At 46.8% G+C, this 19,755-nt stretch overlaps 2 protein-coding genes across 2 annotated transcripts; both read left to right on the top strand.

The window, feature by feature from the left end:
- The first annotated feature begins 3,269 nt into the window (after positions 1–3,269).
- On the top strand, positions 3,270–6,658 carry LOC119441958 (cuticle protein 16.8). The gene is made up of 3 exons (XM_049661765.1): positions 3,270–3,383; positions 3,517–3,573; positions 6,010–6,658. Exons 1-3 carry the CDS (start codon positions 3,372–3,374, stop codon positions 6,481–6,483), a joined length of 543 nt encoding a protein of 180 aa, XP_049517722.1. The 5' UTR covers positions 3,270–3,371; the 3' UTR covers positions 6,484–6,658.
- A 9,528-nt stretch (positions 6,659–16,186) lies between these two features.
- On the top strand, positions 16,187–19,101 carry LOC119441957 (cuticle protein 16.8). Its single transcript, XM_037706641.2, has 3 exons — positions 16,187–16,554; positions 16,690–16,746; positions 17,653–19,101. The coding sequence occupies exons 1-3, from the start codon at positions 16,543–16,545 to the stop codon at positions 18,196–18,198; spliced, it is 615 nt and encodes a 204-aa protein (XP_037562569.1). The 5' UTR covers positions 16,187–16,542; the 3' UTR covers positions 18,199–19,101.
- Positions 19,102–19,755: the final 654 nt, after the last annotated feature.

Below are 19,755 nucleotides of genomic sequence, written 5' to 3'. Positions count from 1 at the left end.
AGTGATGTTTCCGGTATTGTGGGAGGGTAATCTACTAATACAAAAGAAATAATTTTTCTATTAGCTAATAGGAAAATTATTTCTCCGTTCGCATGTTGGAACCTAACAATTTTTATTATCGATGCCAAATGTTAGCGGCGGACATTGTTAACCTTTGAGAATACTGGCTCAGGACTTAGTTTCATGGTCGAACTACCAAACAAACAAAATAAGAATTTTTCTACAACTTTCGTTTGAATTTCAGCCAGCTCATGTGTGCTGGACATACTTTCCTTGAACGAAAAAGCACCTTTAGCTTTTACTTCGACCCATTCTGAAGCACCATGACACCAAAGTAATGTGTGCGCAGTTCAGCGTAGATTCCTAGATGTACGTTGAATTGTAAGCATTTGTGAAACAAAGGTCAGGATGATAACAGAATGACACAGCTGATTCCCACCACTGGAGCGCACGAAGGAGCAAACCTTGTTTCTGTGCCTGACGCAGCCCAGCAACTAAACAAGCAGGCGCAACGTATGACATTGGAGAAGTGGGACACACCCGAATTCACCCAGCATCGGTTGCATTCTCTCGACCCATCTGTGCAACTGCGGCTGCTACCTGGACTACCGCGAAGTGAGGAAACAATGCTGTGCCGCTCACGCTTGGGCGTTGCATTCACCAATGCATACACGTGTTTGATTGCAATGGCTGATAGCGCCGAGTGGAATGCCTGCGTTGTCGAGGAGACCATAAAACACCTCCTGTGCTACTGCCCATCACTTAAATATTAAAGACGTTACCTGTACACAGCTCTAAATCAGCTGGATAAAAAAATCATGCACCTTGAACAAGATCTTGGAACCATGACTTCAAACATCGCAGCTACAAAAGTGTACAAAAGTGCTGCGGCTATTTTTGAAAACTACCGGATTGAGTGACCGTCTGTGATCCTGACTGAGTGACCGTCAGTGATAGAGCAGCTACCACGTAGGCCATGTCCACAGTGGACTTTCCTTTCTCCTAATCTTTCCCTCCCCTTTTCTCTTGCCCCAGTGTAGGGTAGCCAACCGGGCTCAGTCCTTGTTAACCTCCCCGCCTTTCATTTATCATTTTCTCTCTACTCCAGTGTAAGGATAACTTGTTCTTGGGCTGGTTTGTTGATACCTGGCGAAGCATTGTAGCACAACTAAAAACGTAAACAAAGAACACAAACGAACACAAAGGATGCCAAAGGAGTTCCTTGTGTTCGTTTCTGGTTGTGCTACAATTTCTTGATTTGTGCTACATTATATGATTTGAAATGCCCCGTGATAACTAAAGGGCAATCGACCGTGATAAAAAAGGGCAATCGACCTCTAGATCGAGTTTTCTTGTGTAAGTTTCCCTGACGGAACTAAGGGGATACTAGTGAGTGTGAGTGACACGTTCTTGAGATCTACGCACAAGATATGCAATAATGGTTGTGGCGTGAGCTCGTTTAAAGAACATTCTAATAAAGCTTCCATCTGAAAAACGCTGGCAAAAAGTGTAGATGAATACACAAGACACACGGCCGAACTAGGAACTGAAAATTTTATTTTCCTTTTGACACATGTATATATACTACAAAGAACGAGAACAAGACAAACCATCGTCTTTATGCTTGTTATACCGAAAGTCTGTTTGTAAAACTGAGAAAAACCCTTCAGTGTAAGCACCGTTTCTCTCGCTTTTTCTTTTTCTTTTCCTGTTATTAGAATTGTTGGCGCACTGATACATGATTGCCACGTATCATCTATAAAATAAACATGGCTTCTAAAGTTTAGAACGTTAACTCGTCGTTACCTTTTTTTTATAAAACATTGATTACGTGAATTTCTACAGTGCTTTGGTAAATGGCGTTGTTTAACACGTAAGAACCACGAAGTTGAACTAAATCACCCACATTAGGACACTTTTCTGAAGTATGTCATAGAAATGAACCAAATATGCCACACAGAAATAAAACCAAGCAAGCTTACATGAGCCCCTTGTTTGTTAATAGTGCTGTACTGTCGCAAACAATATTATGCTCGTGAAGCAGATTAATCTTTCTACTACTATTTTCAACCTGGCTAAAAAGGGCTTCAGGGTTGTTGGTAACATTTTAAGGATATTTAGGAATGATTGAAATGCAAATTTTGGATCACAATTGTGAAGCCCTGCTTGACTTTTCTTGTTTTTCTTTCGCCTGAAATCACTTCGAAAATAACGGGATAAAGATTGTTACTTCGTCCCCATTGCAAAATACCTCTCTAAGGCATTCGTTTAGTTTAAATAGAAAAGACCCAACACATCTAAGGTTTATTTAATGTTCTTGCATAAACGCAAAACACTTTATATTTAGTCATGCTTATTGTGTTGATCATTTAAAGGTTTAAAACTCTGTACGCTTTCGAAACTGATTTTTATCGGTCTAAAATTCAACACCTGTAAGCACTTTATATCGCCGGTGATATTAAATACTCTTGTTCATTCAATGTATTGGTAACAAAATTTGCACGCCTTGTAGGCTCGATAGGACTTGTGATGTTCATGTTTTACATAACAAACTGGAATAATACCAACAGGTGGCAGCATCATTAATCCTTGTTTGCACTGTTGTTTACAGAGCCATGTAGTCTAATATAAAGCTCAAACGTAAGGTTAATAGTAACAGAGGTATAAAGCTACAGGTTGCCTCACTTTCAGTAACCACTACCTTTAAGATACCATCCGTGCAGTCATGAATTCTAGAATATTCTTAGACATGCCGAAGTGAAGTCTATATCTTCCGCGCCAGTTTCAATGCGAAGCAAGTGCATTCCAACGAACGTTCGCCTCAAACTTTCCCACACGAGTTACAGGGGAAAAGTCGCCGCTCTATACCCAAGCGTTAAAATAACTTGTTTTATGCGTACATTCACTTCATGGCGCCTTAAGATAAAGCAACAATTTATACGACGATAGCTTGAATGCAAAAAAGCTTGACGAATGCATACAGAGAATGTGTAGCAAGGTCGTAGGCATCCTAGAAAATTTTGAAAGGGGGAAAACTGATTAAAATGATTACGAAAACATTTGATATGCCGATTTTCTCCAGGCAGAGTGTCGCATACTCGTCGCATCACACCCTCACCGCGTCACACCCTAAAATCCCCCCCCCCCCCCCCCCAGCGTCACCGAGAGGAGGAGGGAATGTAAAAGTACTGGCAGGCTTGGACGTGCGTATGTACGAGCGACTTGTGAGGAATACCGACGAAGGCTGTACCAGAGCGAACGCGCATGGACAGTGCAATGCGTCGAGACTACTATATAAGGTGCCGGCTCGGCGACAGTAGGCTGCCACTTCGTTTGACCACTTCGGCGAGGGAACCTACCAACCGGTCACCATGTACACCAAGGTGCTCGCTTTCGTATCAAGTTTCAGCATAATACAGTGATGCCATCGGCGACTAGAGCCGGTTAGAAAGACGGCTGCTCACCGGTGAAGTTTCTCCGTCCATTAACGATGCCGTTTGTGTCGCTTCGTTTCAGATCATCTTGTGCTGCCTTTTCGTCTACGCTGCTGCCCAGCAAGCCAGCCTTGACGGCGTAAGTGCCTTTTAGCCGCTGCTCCCAACCGTGGCTAGAAAGTTAGCAGGGCACGAGGCTTTTACGGCCAGCGCAGTTAGTGATGGTGCTTTGGATATGTGGAAAAATTATCGCACAATGGTTTGGAAGTTATCGATATCGCTAGAACATATCGACGAATTCTACTTTCGTATATCTCTAATTTCCGACAGGATGTTGAAGCTGTAGTATCAGTAATCCGCGGCAGTTTCCTGAACTTGGAGAGTCATCACACTAAACAGTGTCTCATGCACGTTTTAGGTAGTTTTTGCTCGTTCCGTGCAACATCCAGCAGCATTACGTGCTTTGCCTGTGTAGTACAACTCCTACATTTAAATGCACTACTTGCATTTAATTTGATATCATTGGAGCGAAAGAATCCGCTCACTTTTCTTGTCTTGTTTGCTGACGAAAACGAAGGATGTATTGCATGGCTCTTCGCTAAACATCATTGAACTCCACAGATCAACAGTCGTTCTCCTCTTAATAAACCTAAAAAATCCTAATGGTACGCGAAATTTACCACTTAATATAATCGTCCTTTCAGGCCATATTCTGTATGGAATAGAGTCAAGTTTTCAAAAGGCGAAGTTTTCTGCGACGTCGTCCTTCACGTAGTGCAGGAAAAAATCAACAGAACATTTCGGGTGGATCTGCGATTTGGCTGCAGTCGGCGCAGCATTATTTAACGTAGGCACGGCCGGTATACAACGTTCTCGGTTCTATAGTGTATGAACAGCGTACGAAGCAATTTTGGGAACTTGTCTTCAGACAATGCAAAAGCTTTGTATACCGAGTCTAGAGAGGAGATGGGCTAAGCGAAGCAAGGGAGAACTCAAAAGCGACTATGCTGTCGGAACTTACGTTGCGTTTTTCTTTGCGTGACTAAAATTAACTGTGAAGAAAAAGCAAGCCACGTGCTGAAGCCAAGAGAACATCTAGCAGCAGTACGTGCTTTGCCTGTGTACCACGACTCCTGCAATTTAAATGCGCACTTGCAACGCACCAGCACAGGATTGCACCCGGCCCGTTATTCCGAAGGCCAGCGACTGAGGATCGCGCGTGGCACCGTTAACGGTACAGAACAGGTCTACTGCAATGCGGCAGTCTTCTTGGAGAGATCGAACGACCACCACGTGGAGAGAACTGTGGCGCGCTAAATACTTGGAACGTGGAGAAAGGACCCGATTTGACGGCGAATGCGAATTTAAAGCTTCCGCTTCTTCGAAAGTAGATTATTCCTACCGATGTATATCAACTGCAGCATCAAGTAGATGGCGTACCCTATTTAAAGATTTAGAAGTACTATAATAATATCCCACCTAAAACAGCCAATTATTTTTCAATATAATTCTTAAAACAGGTACCACCACCGAATGTTAGGACCGTTTGCATCCCTAAAGGATGCACATTCTACAGCAAGGTTTGACGTGGCCCCTATAGAAAAAGGCGCTGTACTTTGTTGTGCTACGCCGCGCAACATTTATTTGACTTCACTACTGTCCTTTCTCTTGAGAAGCATTCGCTAAGTTTCTGTGTGTTCTATATTTTTTTTTGTAATGAGCTTCTCTTGATTACATCACACGCCCCGAACTTTAACTTAGTGTTTTCACTAGCACCTCCAACTGCCGGAGCCCCGTGAACTGAATACTAGCATTTCTTCAGCATTTATGAAGCGCTTGCAATTAACTACAATCCGCCGTACACAAGATGCATTTTTTTCACCTTGGGTGCTACATTAGCTGCCTATTATTTTCACATTTAATGGCAGTAAATGTCCTTCTGAAATAGAAAAAAATATACGAAAGAAATGAGAAACTCAAGGAGGTTAACTACAACAGAAAATCCGGTGTCTTACCTTACAATGGAAGAACAGAATGAGAAACAGTTTAATTAATGCTTTAACAGCTTTGTTCTGTTCACTACGCTATTCGGTTACACAAAGGACAAAACCAAAGAAACTGACCACATGTGCGGCACTTTAGCAACTGTTTTTATGCTCTTTAATATATTGGAATAACTTAGTTCGCCAGGTAATGCTGGGAGGCAAGGCTTATTTACCTAATGCATCAAGTGCTTACGTGTGTTTTGTTATAGCTGATGAAGCGGGACAGTTAGACTGCTTTCACTGGCTAATTTCTTTCAGTACGAAAGTAAGCTTTGCCTATATTTATCACATACCTGTGTCAAACATTTACAGCGGAAAAGCAACTATTCCTTCATCAAGTGAGCTATAATAACATCATTAATCAGTAAAATTGTATTAGGATAATTGCACCAAGAAGAGAGAACCAATGACAATGACTTGAACACATATCTGGTACGCTGACAATAAACGAATAAATGATTTTCGCTAGTCCTTGCATAATTGTGCGGGCGTAAAACAACAAGGGTTTGCTTCTCTATCCACCTTTGCAGCCACCACAGCCATACAGCTTCAGCTACGACAACACCGACGAGTACGGCACCCGCATCTCGCAGCAGGAGACCGGTGATGAGAACAACAACAAGGTCGGCTCCTACAGCTACACCGACCCGAACGGAGTGACCCGTACCGTCAAGTACACCGCCGACGCCGACGGCTTCCATGTTGTGGTCGAGACCAACGAGCCAGGCACTAAGACCTCCAACCCAGCCGACGCCCAGTACGTCGCCAACCCCATCGAGGTCGCCCCAACCCCAGCCGCCGCCGTCGTTGCCCAGAAGCCCGTTGTTGTGCAGGCCGCCACCCCAGTCGTCCACGCCGTGCACGCCGCCCCCTTCGCCGTCCACGCCGCTCCAATCTCTTACGCTACTGCCCACCACGTGACTCCAGTCGCTGTCTCTGCCCACCCAATTGCCATTGCTCACGCTCCACTTACCTACACTCTCGGCCGTGCCAAGAGCGCTTAGGGTGTTTTAGAATGTGCAGAGTAGAAATGTACAGGATTACAGGTGAACGCCCGTTGAATTCTGAAGCAAACGTCAAGGTATTCGAGTCGAACAAGCAGAAGTATTTTTGTTAAATTAGGTTTTCTGTTACTTTTCTTTTTTGAGAGACTTTAAATAAAAACAAACTGTTACACACACGTACTGTATTTTTTACTTGACCTCTGCCAACTCGCCCCAACCCTTGATAAATCCGGGGCTAGGAAATTCTACGTAATGCCCAGCCCAATGTATTGATTCCACTTGTGTAGAGCGACACTCTTAAGGAAACAGAAAGGCGCTGGTTTTCTACTGCTCACCTAAGGAATGAATTTACGAATGTATGTGTGCAGCGTTCAATACATTTTTCATAGCGGCAGGCTTAACTTTATTTTATTAAACATCTCATCCCTATATCAACCACGTATTTAAGGAATTTCATCGAATAGCGTCAATGAGTTGCTATGGTAGTATGATTTCGGTGCATGATTGTCTTGTATTCTTGTTGTGAACAAACGTTTCTTTTCCATTGGATGCTGAAAAAAGCTAAATCTTTGATAAGCTCCATGCCAATGAATACATTTCCTGAAAAGTTGTAGGTATAATTATGAAGGAGAGGTCTCTAAATAATTATGAAGGCCTTGCGTATGTATTCGTAACATTACTCATGTAATTTAAGAAAGAGAGGTCGCATGAAGATGAAGACTTCAAAGCACCAATAGTGGTCGAACGAGTGAAGCCGCAGCGTGGAGGACCAATGTTTAGACCACAGCAGTTGGCTTAGCCAGCACAAGAACAAGGTTAGTTATGCTAGACAATTTACTGTTGTAAGTGTTCCAAATGATGTGAAACATCACACAAAAATGTACGCGCACTGACTCCGTAATAAAAAAAATGAGGCATGTGACCAAGAAAGCGGATTTTCTTTACGCCAACAGCAATGTTAGCTAACACCTGCCACTCCACTACTATTCATGCATAAATCGTTATGACCGCATGCCCTAGTGACAAGTTTCGGTTACGTATGTTCTTTCTACCATTCCACCAGACGCTAGTTCTTTCTCAAAAGTGTTATGAAGTTCTTACTGCGGCATTCAACGCTATGCAAAGCATTTTGCGGGAAGAGAGCTTTTAGTGCTCTTTCAGAGTAAGCCGTGTGTTAACATATGGCGCAACGGCGTTTGTAAGGTGAGCAAGTGTGTGTGTGATGACAACGACATGAGGACGGTTCGACGACGACGGCAGCAACATCACCATGACGACAATGAAATCTAAATGACGACGACTACAACGAAATTATGACGACACGCAATAGACATGTAATAGAAGATAACACGCGATGTTTAGAAAAACTGTCAGCCCTTCCACTGGGGCGGAGATGGAAGACCAGTGAAGCTGTACTATGGTGGGAATTATGTATTTCCAATTATTACTATTGAGATGTGGTGGTGCAATAGGTTATTTGAACTAATAAATAATTAGAATTATATATGATCAGGTGGTTTTTATTTACTTAGTGCTTTATGGTCGCTACGGTACACCGCCATAGGGTATACGGCAAAGGTTGGCACTTTCTTTATGAACACATCACCAACGTCGCGCGCGTTCGGTGCCAACGCGGGCAACACCACTGCCCTCGACCACAGTTCTGCGCGTTTTTTGTGTGACCGCACACAACCGCTGTGAAAACGTTGCTGGGAGCAAGCGCGCCAACAGCAGCGATCGAAGGTTCATGCGGTGTATCACTTCAACGGAAACTGAGCGGAGAAAGCAAAGCGCATACAAAGGTAGGAACCGTGTAGATCGCTTTCAAGATACGTTGCGCGCGGCCGCCCGGCGCCGCGCAAAGTACAAGTTGCTCGCGCAGCAGAAGCCGCAACCCCTCCCTCCCGCGCTGCCTTCCCCCTGTCCTCCTTTCGCATGGAAGATTGAGTCGCGAGTTCCCCTTGTGCCCAGTCGCAAGATACGCATTTGGTGCAGCAGCTAAACGTCCTCTCCCCTCCCTCCCTACCCCCCCCCCCACCCGTCTAGAGCGCTGCACGGGCTGGGGCTTACCCGAAAGCCCGAGCCCGGCCCGGCCCGTGCGCCGGGTCGGGCCGGGTAGGTATGATGTACAGGTTCTTGTTTCAAAGCAGGTCTCTGAGGCAGAGCCTCAGAAGACCGAATCAAAGGACGAAGCCGTTTGGTTGCACAGCATACAAAAACATTTAATGCAAACAAGTATGGAAAGCAACCTTATACGTACAACCACACAAGGAAATATTCACAGCATGCTACAACTATAACTCATACCAGCATGATGACAGACTGAGAGTCAGAGCTATCTCTTTGGAGATGCTATAACAAAAACATAACCAGAGACAGGGCTATGGAGTTATGGCTACCGCGTGAGAAAGTTCGGCGCGGATGGGTGGCGGCAAGGCGGCGAGAGAGGCGGCATTCGTCTCACCAACGTTTCGGCGTCGCTGAGCGATGGGCAGGAAACCGGAGCGCAGCAGCTCTGGCTTGTAGAAGGAACGCTGGCGGCGTAGCGGCACGGGCAGTTGGAGGCGGCGTCGTGGCCAGGCAGTTCGGTGCAAACTCAGGCCCGTGGCCCGACTGTTTGCCTTCTGCCTGCGGGCTCACGAGTTCGCCGGCCTCGGGCAGCCATCCGTGGTCGGGTGGAGTGGCGACGTCCGGGAACTGGCTGGCAGGAGACCCCGGCCCGGTGAAGTCGTGGATGCTCGGGTCCGGAACCCGACGGCCTCTCTTCAGCTCCCAGTCCGGTGGTCCTCCTTCGTCCGGCGTCGCTTCCTGGAACTCTCCTCTTCCGCCACTGCCTCGTTTTAGGGGCGAAACTCCTTATAGCGGCACCCGTTCGTCCCCGTCGTAGTAGGTAGCCACGTCTAGTTTTATGAATTGCTCAATAGATGGCGTTGTGCGTCCGTATATGTATGTATACCAATATATACATATATATGTATACGTATAGTATAACCGGAAGCCGACTTCCGCTTCCGGTTCCACTTCCGGTTCCGGAAGCCAGCTTCCGGCTTCCGGAGAACGCTTCCGGCGTTTTATGAAAAAAAATTGTCGCAATTTCACCTGAAAGGTGAAGCATCAATTGCGATAGCAAATTTGTAGAGAGCTATACGGAGTAATGATGGTAGCTTTATCAGCTGTATAAACTTGGGCATGCAGCAGCACCGGCAATACGCAGAACTGTTGTCGACGCCGTTGGCGTTTTGCTCGCGTTCGCACAAAATGCGTGCGGCGTTGGTGACTGTTGCCGGAGCCTCTGATATAAATAGGCACTTGGTGCCGCAGCTACACGTCGCCTCCCTTCCCTTCCCTCGCCCTCCCCCCCCCCCTCCCCCACGGCCTCTCGCGCGTCGAAAGAAGGAGCGTTTGCTCTACATATATGGTGATTGTAAAGGAGGAAAGAGACGCCTACTTCTGCAGCCCTTAAGCGAGCGCGGCGCAGAACGCGCGTTTGTTCTCCGCCGTGCGTTCACTCCCCGTGAAAGCGCGCGTTCCTCGCGCCCTTTCACTCGCAGATACAGCGTTCGGCGGCGCGCAGCGACGATTTCATCTCCATTGACGTAATACGGAACCTCACGGCGACGGCGACGGCGACGCCGACGGCAGAAATCTGCTTTTGAGTGTCCATATAATTGCTATCGCAATAAAAAAGTTGTCGCAGTTTCACCTGAAAGGCGAAGCATCAATTGCGATAGCAAACTTGTAGAGAGCTATACGAAGTAATGATATTAGCTTTATCAGCTGTATAAACTTGGACATGCAGCAGCATGGGCAACATGCACAACTGTTGTCGACGCCATCGGCGTTTTGCCCGCGTTCGCTCAAAATGCGTGCGGCGTTGGTGACTGTTGCCGGAGCCTCTGATATAAATAGGCACTGCGTGCCGCAGCTAAACGTCGCCTCCCTTCCCTCCCCCTCCCCCACGGCCTCTCGCTCGTCGGAAGAACGCGCGTTTGCTCTACATACATGGTGATTGTGAAGGAGAACAGAGACGCCTACTTCTGCAGCCCTTAAGCGAGCACGGCGCAGAACGCGCGTTTGTTCTCCGCCGTGCGTTCACTCCCCGTGAAAGACGCGCCCCTCGCGCCCTTTCACTCGCACATACAGCGTTCGGCGCGCGGCGACGATTTTATTGCGATAGCAATTATATGGACACTCAAAAGCAGATTTCTGCCGTCGGCGTCGCCGTCGCCGTCGCCGTCGCCGTGAGGTTCCGTATGACGTCATTTGGAGATGAAATCGTCGCCGCGCGCCGAACGCTGTATGTGCGAGTGAAAGGGCGCGAGGGGCGCGTCTTTCACGGGGAGTGAACGCGCGGCGGAGAACAAACGCGCGTTCTGCGCCGTGCTCGCTTAAGGGCTGCAGAAGTAGGCGTCTCTTTTCTCCTTTACAATCACCATATATGTAGAGCAAACGCGCCTTCTTCAGACGCGCGAGAGGCCGTGGGGGAGGGGGAGGGAAGGGAGGCGACGTTTAGCTACGGCACCAAGTGCCTATTTATATCAGAGGCTCCAGCAACAGTCACCAACGCCGCACGCATTTTGAGCTAACGCGGGCAAAACGCCGATGGCGTCGACAACAGTTCTGCGTGTTGTTGCTACCAAAGCCGCTCACCTTACTTCGTATGGCATTGCTGTGTTGCTATCGCATTCATTGATTCGCCCTTAGGGCGAAACTGTGACATTTTCTTCTCCAAATGACGTCATACGGAACCTCACGGCGACGGCGACGGCGACGGCGACGCCGACGGCAGAAATCTGCTTTTGAGTGTCCATATAATTGCTATCGCAATAAAATTCTGAAAGTTGTGTCCGTAGCGCGGAATCGAACCAGGGACCCCTCGCTTCCGAACGCGCGGCGCTAATCACTACGCCACGAAGCGCACGTAGACACACGCACCACGATGGCAATAAATAACCAACATTAACGAAAGGCCGCGTTTCTAGCGCGTTTCTAACGCGTTTGTGCTAGCGCGTTACGGCCCGTGTAAGAAGCTGGTGTAAGACGCTGTGGCGTCTCCGCCTTACCTTCAACGCGTTTCGAACGCGCTGCCCAAGGCGGTGGCAAGTCAAGTTCAAGTCGAGGAGCGTTTATGAATACGGGGGGTATACTCTTTCTATAACTCCTTCTATAGCTCCTTCTATAACTAGCGATGAAGTTAGAAGGGCCTTGAAAGACATGACCAGGGGAAAAGCGCCTGGAGAAGATTAATCAAAGATGGAGGAGATATCATGCTTGAAAAGCTTGCGACCCTTTATACGCAATGCCTCACAACTTCAAGTGTACCAGAGAGCTGGAAGAACGCCAACATTATACTTATCCATAAGAAGGGAGACGTTAAAAGAATTGAAGAATTACAGACCCATTAGCTTGCTTTCAGTATTGTATAAAATATTCACCAAGATAATTTCCAATAGAATCAGGACAACACTTGACTTCAGTCAACCAAGAGAACAGGCTGCCTTCAGGAAGAGATATTCTACGATGGACCATATCCATGCCATCAATCAGGTAATGGAGAAATCTGCGGAGTACAATCAACCTCTCTATATGGCTTTCATAGATTATGAAAAGGCATTCGATTCAGTAGAGATATCAGCAGTCATAGAGGCATTGCGTAATCAAGGAGTGGAGGAGGCATACGTGAATATCTTGGCAAATATCTACAAGGATTCCACAGCTACCTTGGTTCTCCACAAGAAAAGTAGAAAGATACCTATCAAGAAAGGGGTCAGGCAAGGAGACACAATCTCCCCAGTGCTATTCACTGCATGCTTAGAAGAAGTATTCAAGCTCTTAGACTGGGAAGGATTAGGAGTGAGGATCGATGGCGAATATCTCAGCAACCTTCGGTTTGCAGATGACATTGTCCTATTGAGCAACAATGGAGAGGAATTACAACAAATGATTGAGGACCTTCATCGAGAAAGTGCAAGAATTGGGTTGAAGATGAATATGCAGAAGACAAAGATAATGTTCAATAGCCTGGCAAGGGAACAAGAATTCAGGATCGCCAGTCAGCCTCTAGAGTCTGTAAAGGAATATGTTTATCTAGGTCAATTACTCACAGGGGACCCTGATTATGAGAAATAAATTTACAGAAGAATAAAATTGGGTTGGAGTGCACACGGCAGGCATTGCCAAATCCTGACTGGGAGCTTACCACTGTCGTTGAAAAGAAAAGTGTACAATCATTGGATTCTACCGGTGCTAACATACGGGGCAGAAACTTGGAGGTTAACAAAGAAGCTCGAGAACAAGTTAAGGACCGCACAAAGAGCAATGGAACGAAAAATCTTAGGAGTAACGTTAAGAGACAGGAAGAGAGCGGTGTGGATCAGAGAACAAACGGGGGTAGACGATATTCTAGTTGACATTAAGCGGAAGAAATGGAGCTGGGCAGGCCATGTAATGCGTAGGATGGATAACCGGTGGACCATTAGGGTTACAGAATGGATACCAAGAGAAGGGAAGCGCAGTCGAGGACGGCAGAAAGTCAAGTGGGATGATGAGGTTAGGAAATTCGCAGGCGCAAGTTGGAATACGCAAGCGCAAGACAGGGGTAATTGGAGATCGCAGGGAGAGGCCTTCGTCCTGCAGTGGACATAAATATAGGCTGATGATGATGATGATGATGACTCTCTCAGCAGTCATGTGATGGCGTCGGCAAACGCGGTGCACGTTCCGGCATGTGTAAATGGCTGCGTAAGACGCTGTGGCCGCTCCCCCTTACTAGAGAGTACTGCACGTTTCTAACGCGTTTGTGCTAGCGTCCCCTTAAGCGGGAGATCCGATGATTCCCTCCGGAGCTTCGCCCACTCATCATCATTCACCCCGTGGATATGCTGTGATTTTTTTTCTTCCTTCCGGTCCGTGTGTTACTTTTGGATTGTTTATCTTCGGGCTCCGTGGGCATCGGTAATTGGCCCCCGTGAGCGCCGTGGTCCTTTCTAATTTGGTGGCGCTTCGTTTGTTTGCTTTTCTTTGTGCCGTGGCGCCTCGTGCTTGAAGCTCTTTGTCGTCGTTGTCATCTTGCGCTCACCTTGTTAACGTTCACACGCGCACAATTCACTAAACCACACACCACAGTAGGGCAGTTTGTCATGGGCTTGGGCCGGCCTCGGGCACGGCATGTGCTTTTTGACCCGGGCTCGGGCCGGGCTCGGGTATTTTGACGCAGGCCCGGGCCGGGCTCGGACTTTCTAGTGGTGAGCATGTAACGTGCAGCGAGTTATCCTCGCGCGTCTCGACTTTGAAAAACCTGTTGTCCCGGCGCAGCTGGAAGCTAGCAGTGCTACTCCTGTGTACTTCCCTTTTCCTCTTCCGTCGTATTTTGCGCTGTTTGAACAGAATCTATAAGTGCAAAAAGACTGAAGTCACCTCTACCCAAAGGATTCCATTGTATTCCTTACCTAAATCAATGTAATTTATGCTTTCAGAGTGGTGTAAGCGCGTTGCTAATTCTTCAAAGGCGAATTGGTAAAACGATGACTGGTAAGATAATTCGTCACGCGGCTGAAATATGGCACTGCGTCTATCCATGATTGCACGCATGTTCTCGCCTAGCAGCAGCGCATTACGCTGCATAGAACGAGAAGCTTTCCTGCTCCATTTACTCCATCCATGTGCTGCGCTCACGACCTGTCGTGGTTGCGCTTCGGCTAGTATGTACTAGAATACCGTTGAGTCGGACGAGCGGCTGGGGCGGCGCATGCTTTGCAATGAGGCGCCCGACGTGGAAAAATACTGTGGCGGCGCTGCGATAGAAGTGCATTAGGCCGCATCAAGGTCGCGCTGTGAAAAACTGCTGGCGATACTGCTCGGCAGGGTCATTCGTACTATATTTTGCGCGCTGGTATTTGCGTTCAGACCACTCAACTGGCGTTCATAATTGCATATGATATGTTTTTAGGCTTTAAGAAGAAACTCCTTTCATTCTCTTTAATTTTTTAATGCCGCTCGGTGATCTTTTTTGGTCTCGGGCCGGGTTCGGGCCGGTTTCGAGCCGGGCCGGGCCGGGCTCGGGCCTAAGGTAAAGGGTTGGCGCGCCGGCCCACCACTTACACTAACTAAATTTTCACTTCCAGTACTGCTCGCTCTTGCATAGCTGCAGGTCCGCACTTCAACACAGAAGCAGTCCACGGCAAGGCAGCCCGCTAAGTGCGCCATCTATGAACACCTGCGCATTTGTTGCCTGAGTGCTGGACCTGCAGGTTGTGTCTACCATCCACATCGCCATGCAGGAAAGGGTAACCTCGACAACGCTACGAAATATGGCGTTGCTCCAGTCGAACCCTGAAGCGAAAATTCCGCTTGACCAAGCAAGCTCCATGGGGTTGAGAGAGAGGGGAGGGTGTATTGGCGACCACATGTATGGGGGGGGGGGGGGGGGGGGGGCTTATGTTGCCAGTTGAGGTGCTGCACAAATGCAGTTGTCGCGACCAGAGATGGTACGTGTTAAACATATGTCGAATAAAAGAAAATCCCACCACTTTCTTTTTTAAACCTCTGGGACCATCTGGAGATTTACTTTAGAATATATGAAAGCTAAGTTATAGGCCCCCGGAAGTCGTTCCGAGTGCGTCGAGCACGCGCTTCTTTGGGAACTAAAAAGTGTGCCGTGCCGTTTTTTAACAACCTGCCCTGCGCGTAGGATCAGATTACAAGCGCTTACACTCTCGCGGATGGTGTCGGATAGCCAAGAATTTCACAACACAGTGAATGTTTCCATGTGCGAAGAAGACTTCATTATTGATCTGCGATGGTTCAAAGCTATCTGTATACGATAGCGCCAAATCGAATGGTAATTGTGCCTTAAATTTTCTCCAATGTGACACAATATTTACAAGAGCTGCCAATTCCAGCATGTGTCAGTTTCATTTCACTGCTTCAAAATACAACTTGATTTAATAAAATAACTCTATCTGTTCTTCTTGAAAACACTACGGGACAAGAAAAATGCTCTTTAATTCAGTAGTTCCCTATTGTTAGAGCCTAAGAAAACAAAGTACAGCGCTGACCAACTTCTCTTTCCTCTCCTGAGTACCATCGCCGTATAGAAGTTGAATCTAGAAAGATCGGTAATTAATTATGCTACACAACTCGCGAGCAATGACGTTATAGCGGCCCTATCCGCAAATGTTCAACTTCTCAGTGAATGCAAATGAGTACTAAAACTGGTTACTTGAGAGCTAATGTTCTAGGAAAACGATAAAGAATTGAAAGCCCGCCCCACTCAAACGCGCAGAGCAGAACAAAGCAGTCTTTTGGGACAAATCGTAACAGCGTTGTAACAGCGTTTTTAGCGAACATTTAACTCTGTCTGATTGGCAAATGCTGCCACGAATATACACACGTCCTCCTTAAGCACGGCATGTCATCTGCAATTCTACACGCGCACGCGCCGGAAAGATTGGCTGCACTGAATAGTAATTCGCGCCTCACAAAAATGGTGCAGGCCGAGCTTGTTCTCGTTGCAGCGGAATCCATATTATTACCATACCGATCGCGTTGCCGCCGGATTTCGCGACGACAACGGAGATAGCGAAATATCGGTATGGCGCATCTCTTGACGAAACAAGTTTCCGGGTGGAGTTTATAATACGAATCATCACGAGGAGGCACGTCGAAATGCGTGCGCGCTGCCAAAGTGCGCAGCCACTGCTGGACATCTCCCACATGTCCTCTCCACCCTTCATCGTGACTCTGTCCTCTGGCCCTTCTTCTTCGGTAGACACTGGTGAGGCGACATGATAGCCCTGCCACCTGGAAGAAAAAAGCGAACCCTTTCCAGGCGATTTGGTGGAGGCCATTCGGTCGAGAGCATAAAAAGAAAATCTAAAGAAAATGTCCTGCTTGCTCTGGGATTCAGCAGGATGTTCACGAAGCAGGGTATAAAAACGTGCACGGGTTCAGACGAAACGCCAAACATCCTTGTGTCACGCAACGCGGAAGCAGAAAGACCTTCGGACTTTGGTCGCCAGCGGTCCTAAACAGACCACCCCGCCATATCTTCTTGTCACCATGATCAGCAAGGTGCGCCGCCCAACATATGGACTATGCCGTTAAATAATGTGTGGTGTGTGTGCCGTAGCAGAAAAGTGTCATACTAGAAGAGACCAACGGAGCCATACACCTCATATTTGTAACGTCGCGTGTGTGCCGTTTCAGGTGATTCTCTGCGGCCTGCTGGCCTATGCAGCCGGTCAAGCCCTTCAAGGAGAGCTTGTGAGTATATAAGTAGCTGGCCTGAAGTCTCAGTTTAATGCACAGTGACATTGTTGCAAGGAGCTCAACAACCTTTTTGTTCTTTCTTTCTTTTAGTATATGCTCAAGATTGTACGGTATAAAAGAGGGGGCGGGTAAGAATACAATGAAATGCATGCGCAAAAGTGTAACAGGGAAAAAAATACGTCATGCTCATCTTCGACTGACGATATCTGCTTTAGCGGTACTAAATTTGGCGTTTTGCTTTACAGCGACAGCTCCAAGCAGATAAGTAATAGTAATGAAATATTGATAAGAAGCTTTTGTGTGACTTTGCAAAATTTCAACCATATGATGATGGTCGATCCGCGATGAGATGTAGTTGTATGTTAGGGACGTAATTAGGCTACCATGCTAATACTACTTTCGATAATATATCTTAAGATGGAAGCCCCTACACTGAGAGGAAAGACGTATAAGTTGCAAATATATTTTCATTGATGTAAGACTAGGCGTGCAATTGTAATCGAGTATGAACCCATTGAATTTATGCAGGTTAAACTTCTGTGTCCCTACAGATGTTGTAAAGTTCTCCGTATGGATGTTTGCCATCAATATTTTGCTTCGAGATTGTTTTTACTGGAGGGAATTGCTCTTGCCGCATCAAAACATTCCGCTATCGCATATTGTAATAATCTCAGCGTTTAGTGGGTATCATGGCACACATACCAAAGCGCTCGAGCTTACCTGCTTCTTCGGGTTTCACTTGACCCTCACCCAAAAATCATGGGAAAACAGCTGACAAATCACGTTTGGTTAAAGTAAGCAAGAAAGCGCAGATGTTCGCGTTCTTACCATTGCGTTTTCACGCCTTGTTTTTTTTTCTCTCTCTCTCCCCTTTTTCCTCCCGTCACATCCTCGTCATAGCCGGCTTCACCATACAGCTTCAATCACGACACCACGGACGAGTTCGGCACACGCATTACCCACGAAGAGACTGGGGACGAGAACAACCACAAGGTCGGCTCCTACAGCTACACCGATCCAAATGGCATCACCCGTACAGTGCGCTACGTGGCTGACGCCGGTGGATTCCGCGCCACCGTCGAGACCAACGAGCCGGGCACCAAGACTTCGAACCCGGCCGACGCCCCGTTCCTGTCCAACGCTGTCGAGCCGCCTCCAGCCCCGCCAGCACCCAAGCCCGCCGCCGTGGTCGTCAGGCCCGCTCCCAGACCCGTGGTCGTCCACTCCACCCCTGTTTTCCACGCCGCTCCGGTTGTTCATGCCCATCCGGTTGTCCACGCTCTTCATGCCACACCGGTTACGCTGCACGCTGCGCCAGTCGCCCTGCACGCGGCGCCTATCACCATTGCTACGGCTCACCACGCACACCCGGTAACCGTGGCCGGTCACCCGATCGCCATCGCCCACGCGCCGCTGACGTACACCCTGGGCCGTGCCAAGAGCTAAGTGTCGTCCGCCGGTCCCGCGTGTCTCCTGCTTCCCGCCTACGGGTGTTACGTGGTCACGCTAAGTCCGCTACTGGTTGCGCCAGCCGTCTGTGACGTGAAGATGGGACGGCGAGGATTTTGGCTGTGCTTTCTGATTGTTATTTCTGGCCTAACGTTGTTGTCTTCTCGGTCCGAGTCACAGTCGATGTGTACGAAATGAATGTGATCAAGTCACAGTTTAACCTCATTGTACCTACTTGTACTAGTTCCTGTAAAATCTTTTTTTTTCTAGTGCGAATAAGTTTTACCATACTAATGTTACGGGCTGTTAAGATATTGTGGGTCACAGTGACGCTAAGCACGCACTCTTTCGAAGCCAGGATATAAGGTATAATGCTTGATGAGCAGCCATATCAGCCGCAGTGTTATGCAGTAACGAATAAATTTAAGAAGAACTTCTTCTTGGGAATAAATATAACTTACACGCATACAGATAAAAAAAGCATGCACTCCAACGCTTTCTTTCGATTTTTTATGTTAGTTCGTGCCTGCCTGCTTCTGCGCAAGGTCGTTTAAAACAGTTGTGCGTGGTGCGAGTCGGGGTACTGCCTTTATGCCTGCTACAATGTATTGACACGGCTTAGATAAAAACCTAAATTAGGATACGCTTATTGTGACACAATAAATAAGGCTTGCTAAGTTGCAGATTTCTTGAACTATTTTCCTATGCCTTTTTTTAATATTATTAGTCTGTGTACGGGTTTCGTTTGTGTAAGCTGTAGATAGCTGTATTATCTGTCCTGCGCAGTTTCTTTCATGTTTGAGACCATTGCATACTTACGAACGCTTTATTCTGATTGAAGCGCCCGTCTCATTGTATCGAGTGTTCAAATTTTTAGCTTGTATTAAAAATTGATTTTTGAGTATGGCTCTGTGTGATATCTCACTTATCAATCAACGTCAAGTTTATTTTTTGGTGTAGGCTTATTTTTATTTGTTTACTCGTGTTGTTCTCTGAAATTCAGCTCAACTGATCCATCTACGTCTAAAATTGGGCTCTTCTTTTACTGTTACGAGCCTAGCTGTAGAGCCAAATTTAACCCTTATCGAATTCCTGCCTCTCAAATATGAACTTGAGCTTCCGCACAGATTCGACGAACTGATCAAAGGAAATTATCTCGAGAACCATACAATATAACGAAGCTCGTTACTTCGTTATATATATATATATATATATATATATATATATATATATATATATATATATATACAGGGTGTCCCAACTATCCTTCGCCAAGATTTTCAAATATGCAAATGCACGAAGCTGGACAGAACCAAGGTAATGTTGTTTACCGTCGCTTGAAAATACTCGTATTATTTCTTGCATTCCACCTGGTTACATAATTAATCTTAATTATTTATGAAATAATTAATCAATTTCTCAAGTATTGTAGTTAGACGAAAACTGTCAATGATAAAATCGCAGTAGCAACATAAAAAAAACTCCAGATACAGCTTTCTGTTGCTCAATACGTGCTACATAAAAGTATTTTTCTGAGTTCGAAAGAAGCTCGCG

Source organism: Dermacentor silvarum, chromosome 2 (assembly GCF_013339745.2).
Source record: "Dermacentor silvarum isolate Dsil-2018 chromosome 2, BIME_Dsil_1.4, whole genome shotgun sequence".
In the NCBI taxonomy this organism is placed as follows: Eukaryota; Metazoa; Arthropoda; class Arachnida; order Ixodida; family Ixodidae; genus Dermacentor; species Dermacentor silvarum.
Note: the sequence above shows the minus strand (reverse complement) of the source record. Positions and strands in the feature narration are given on the sequence as shown.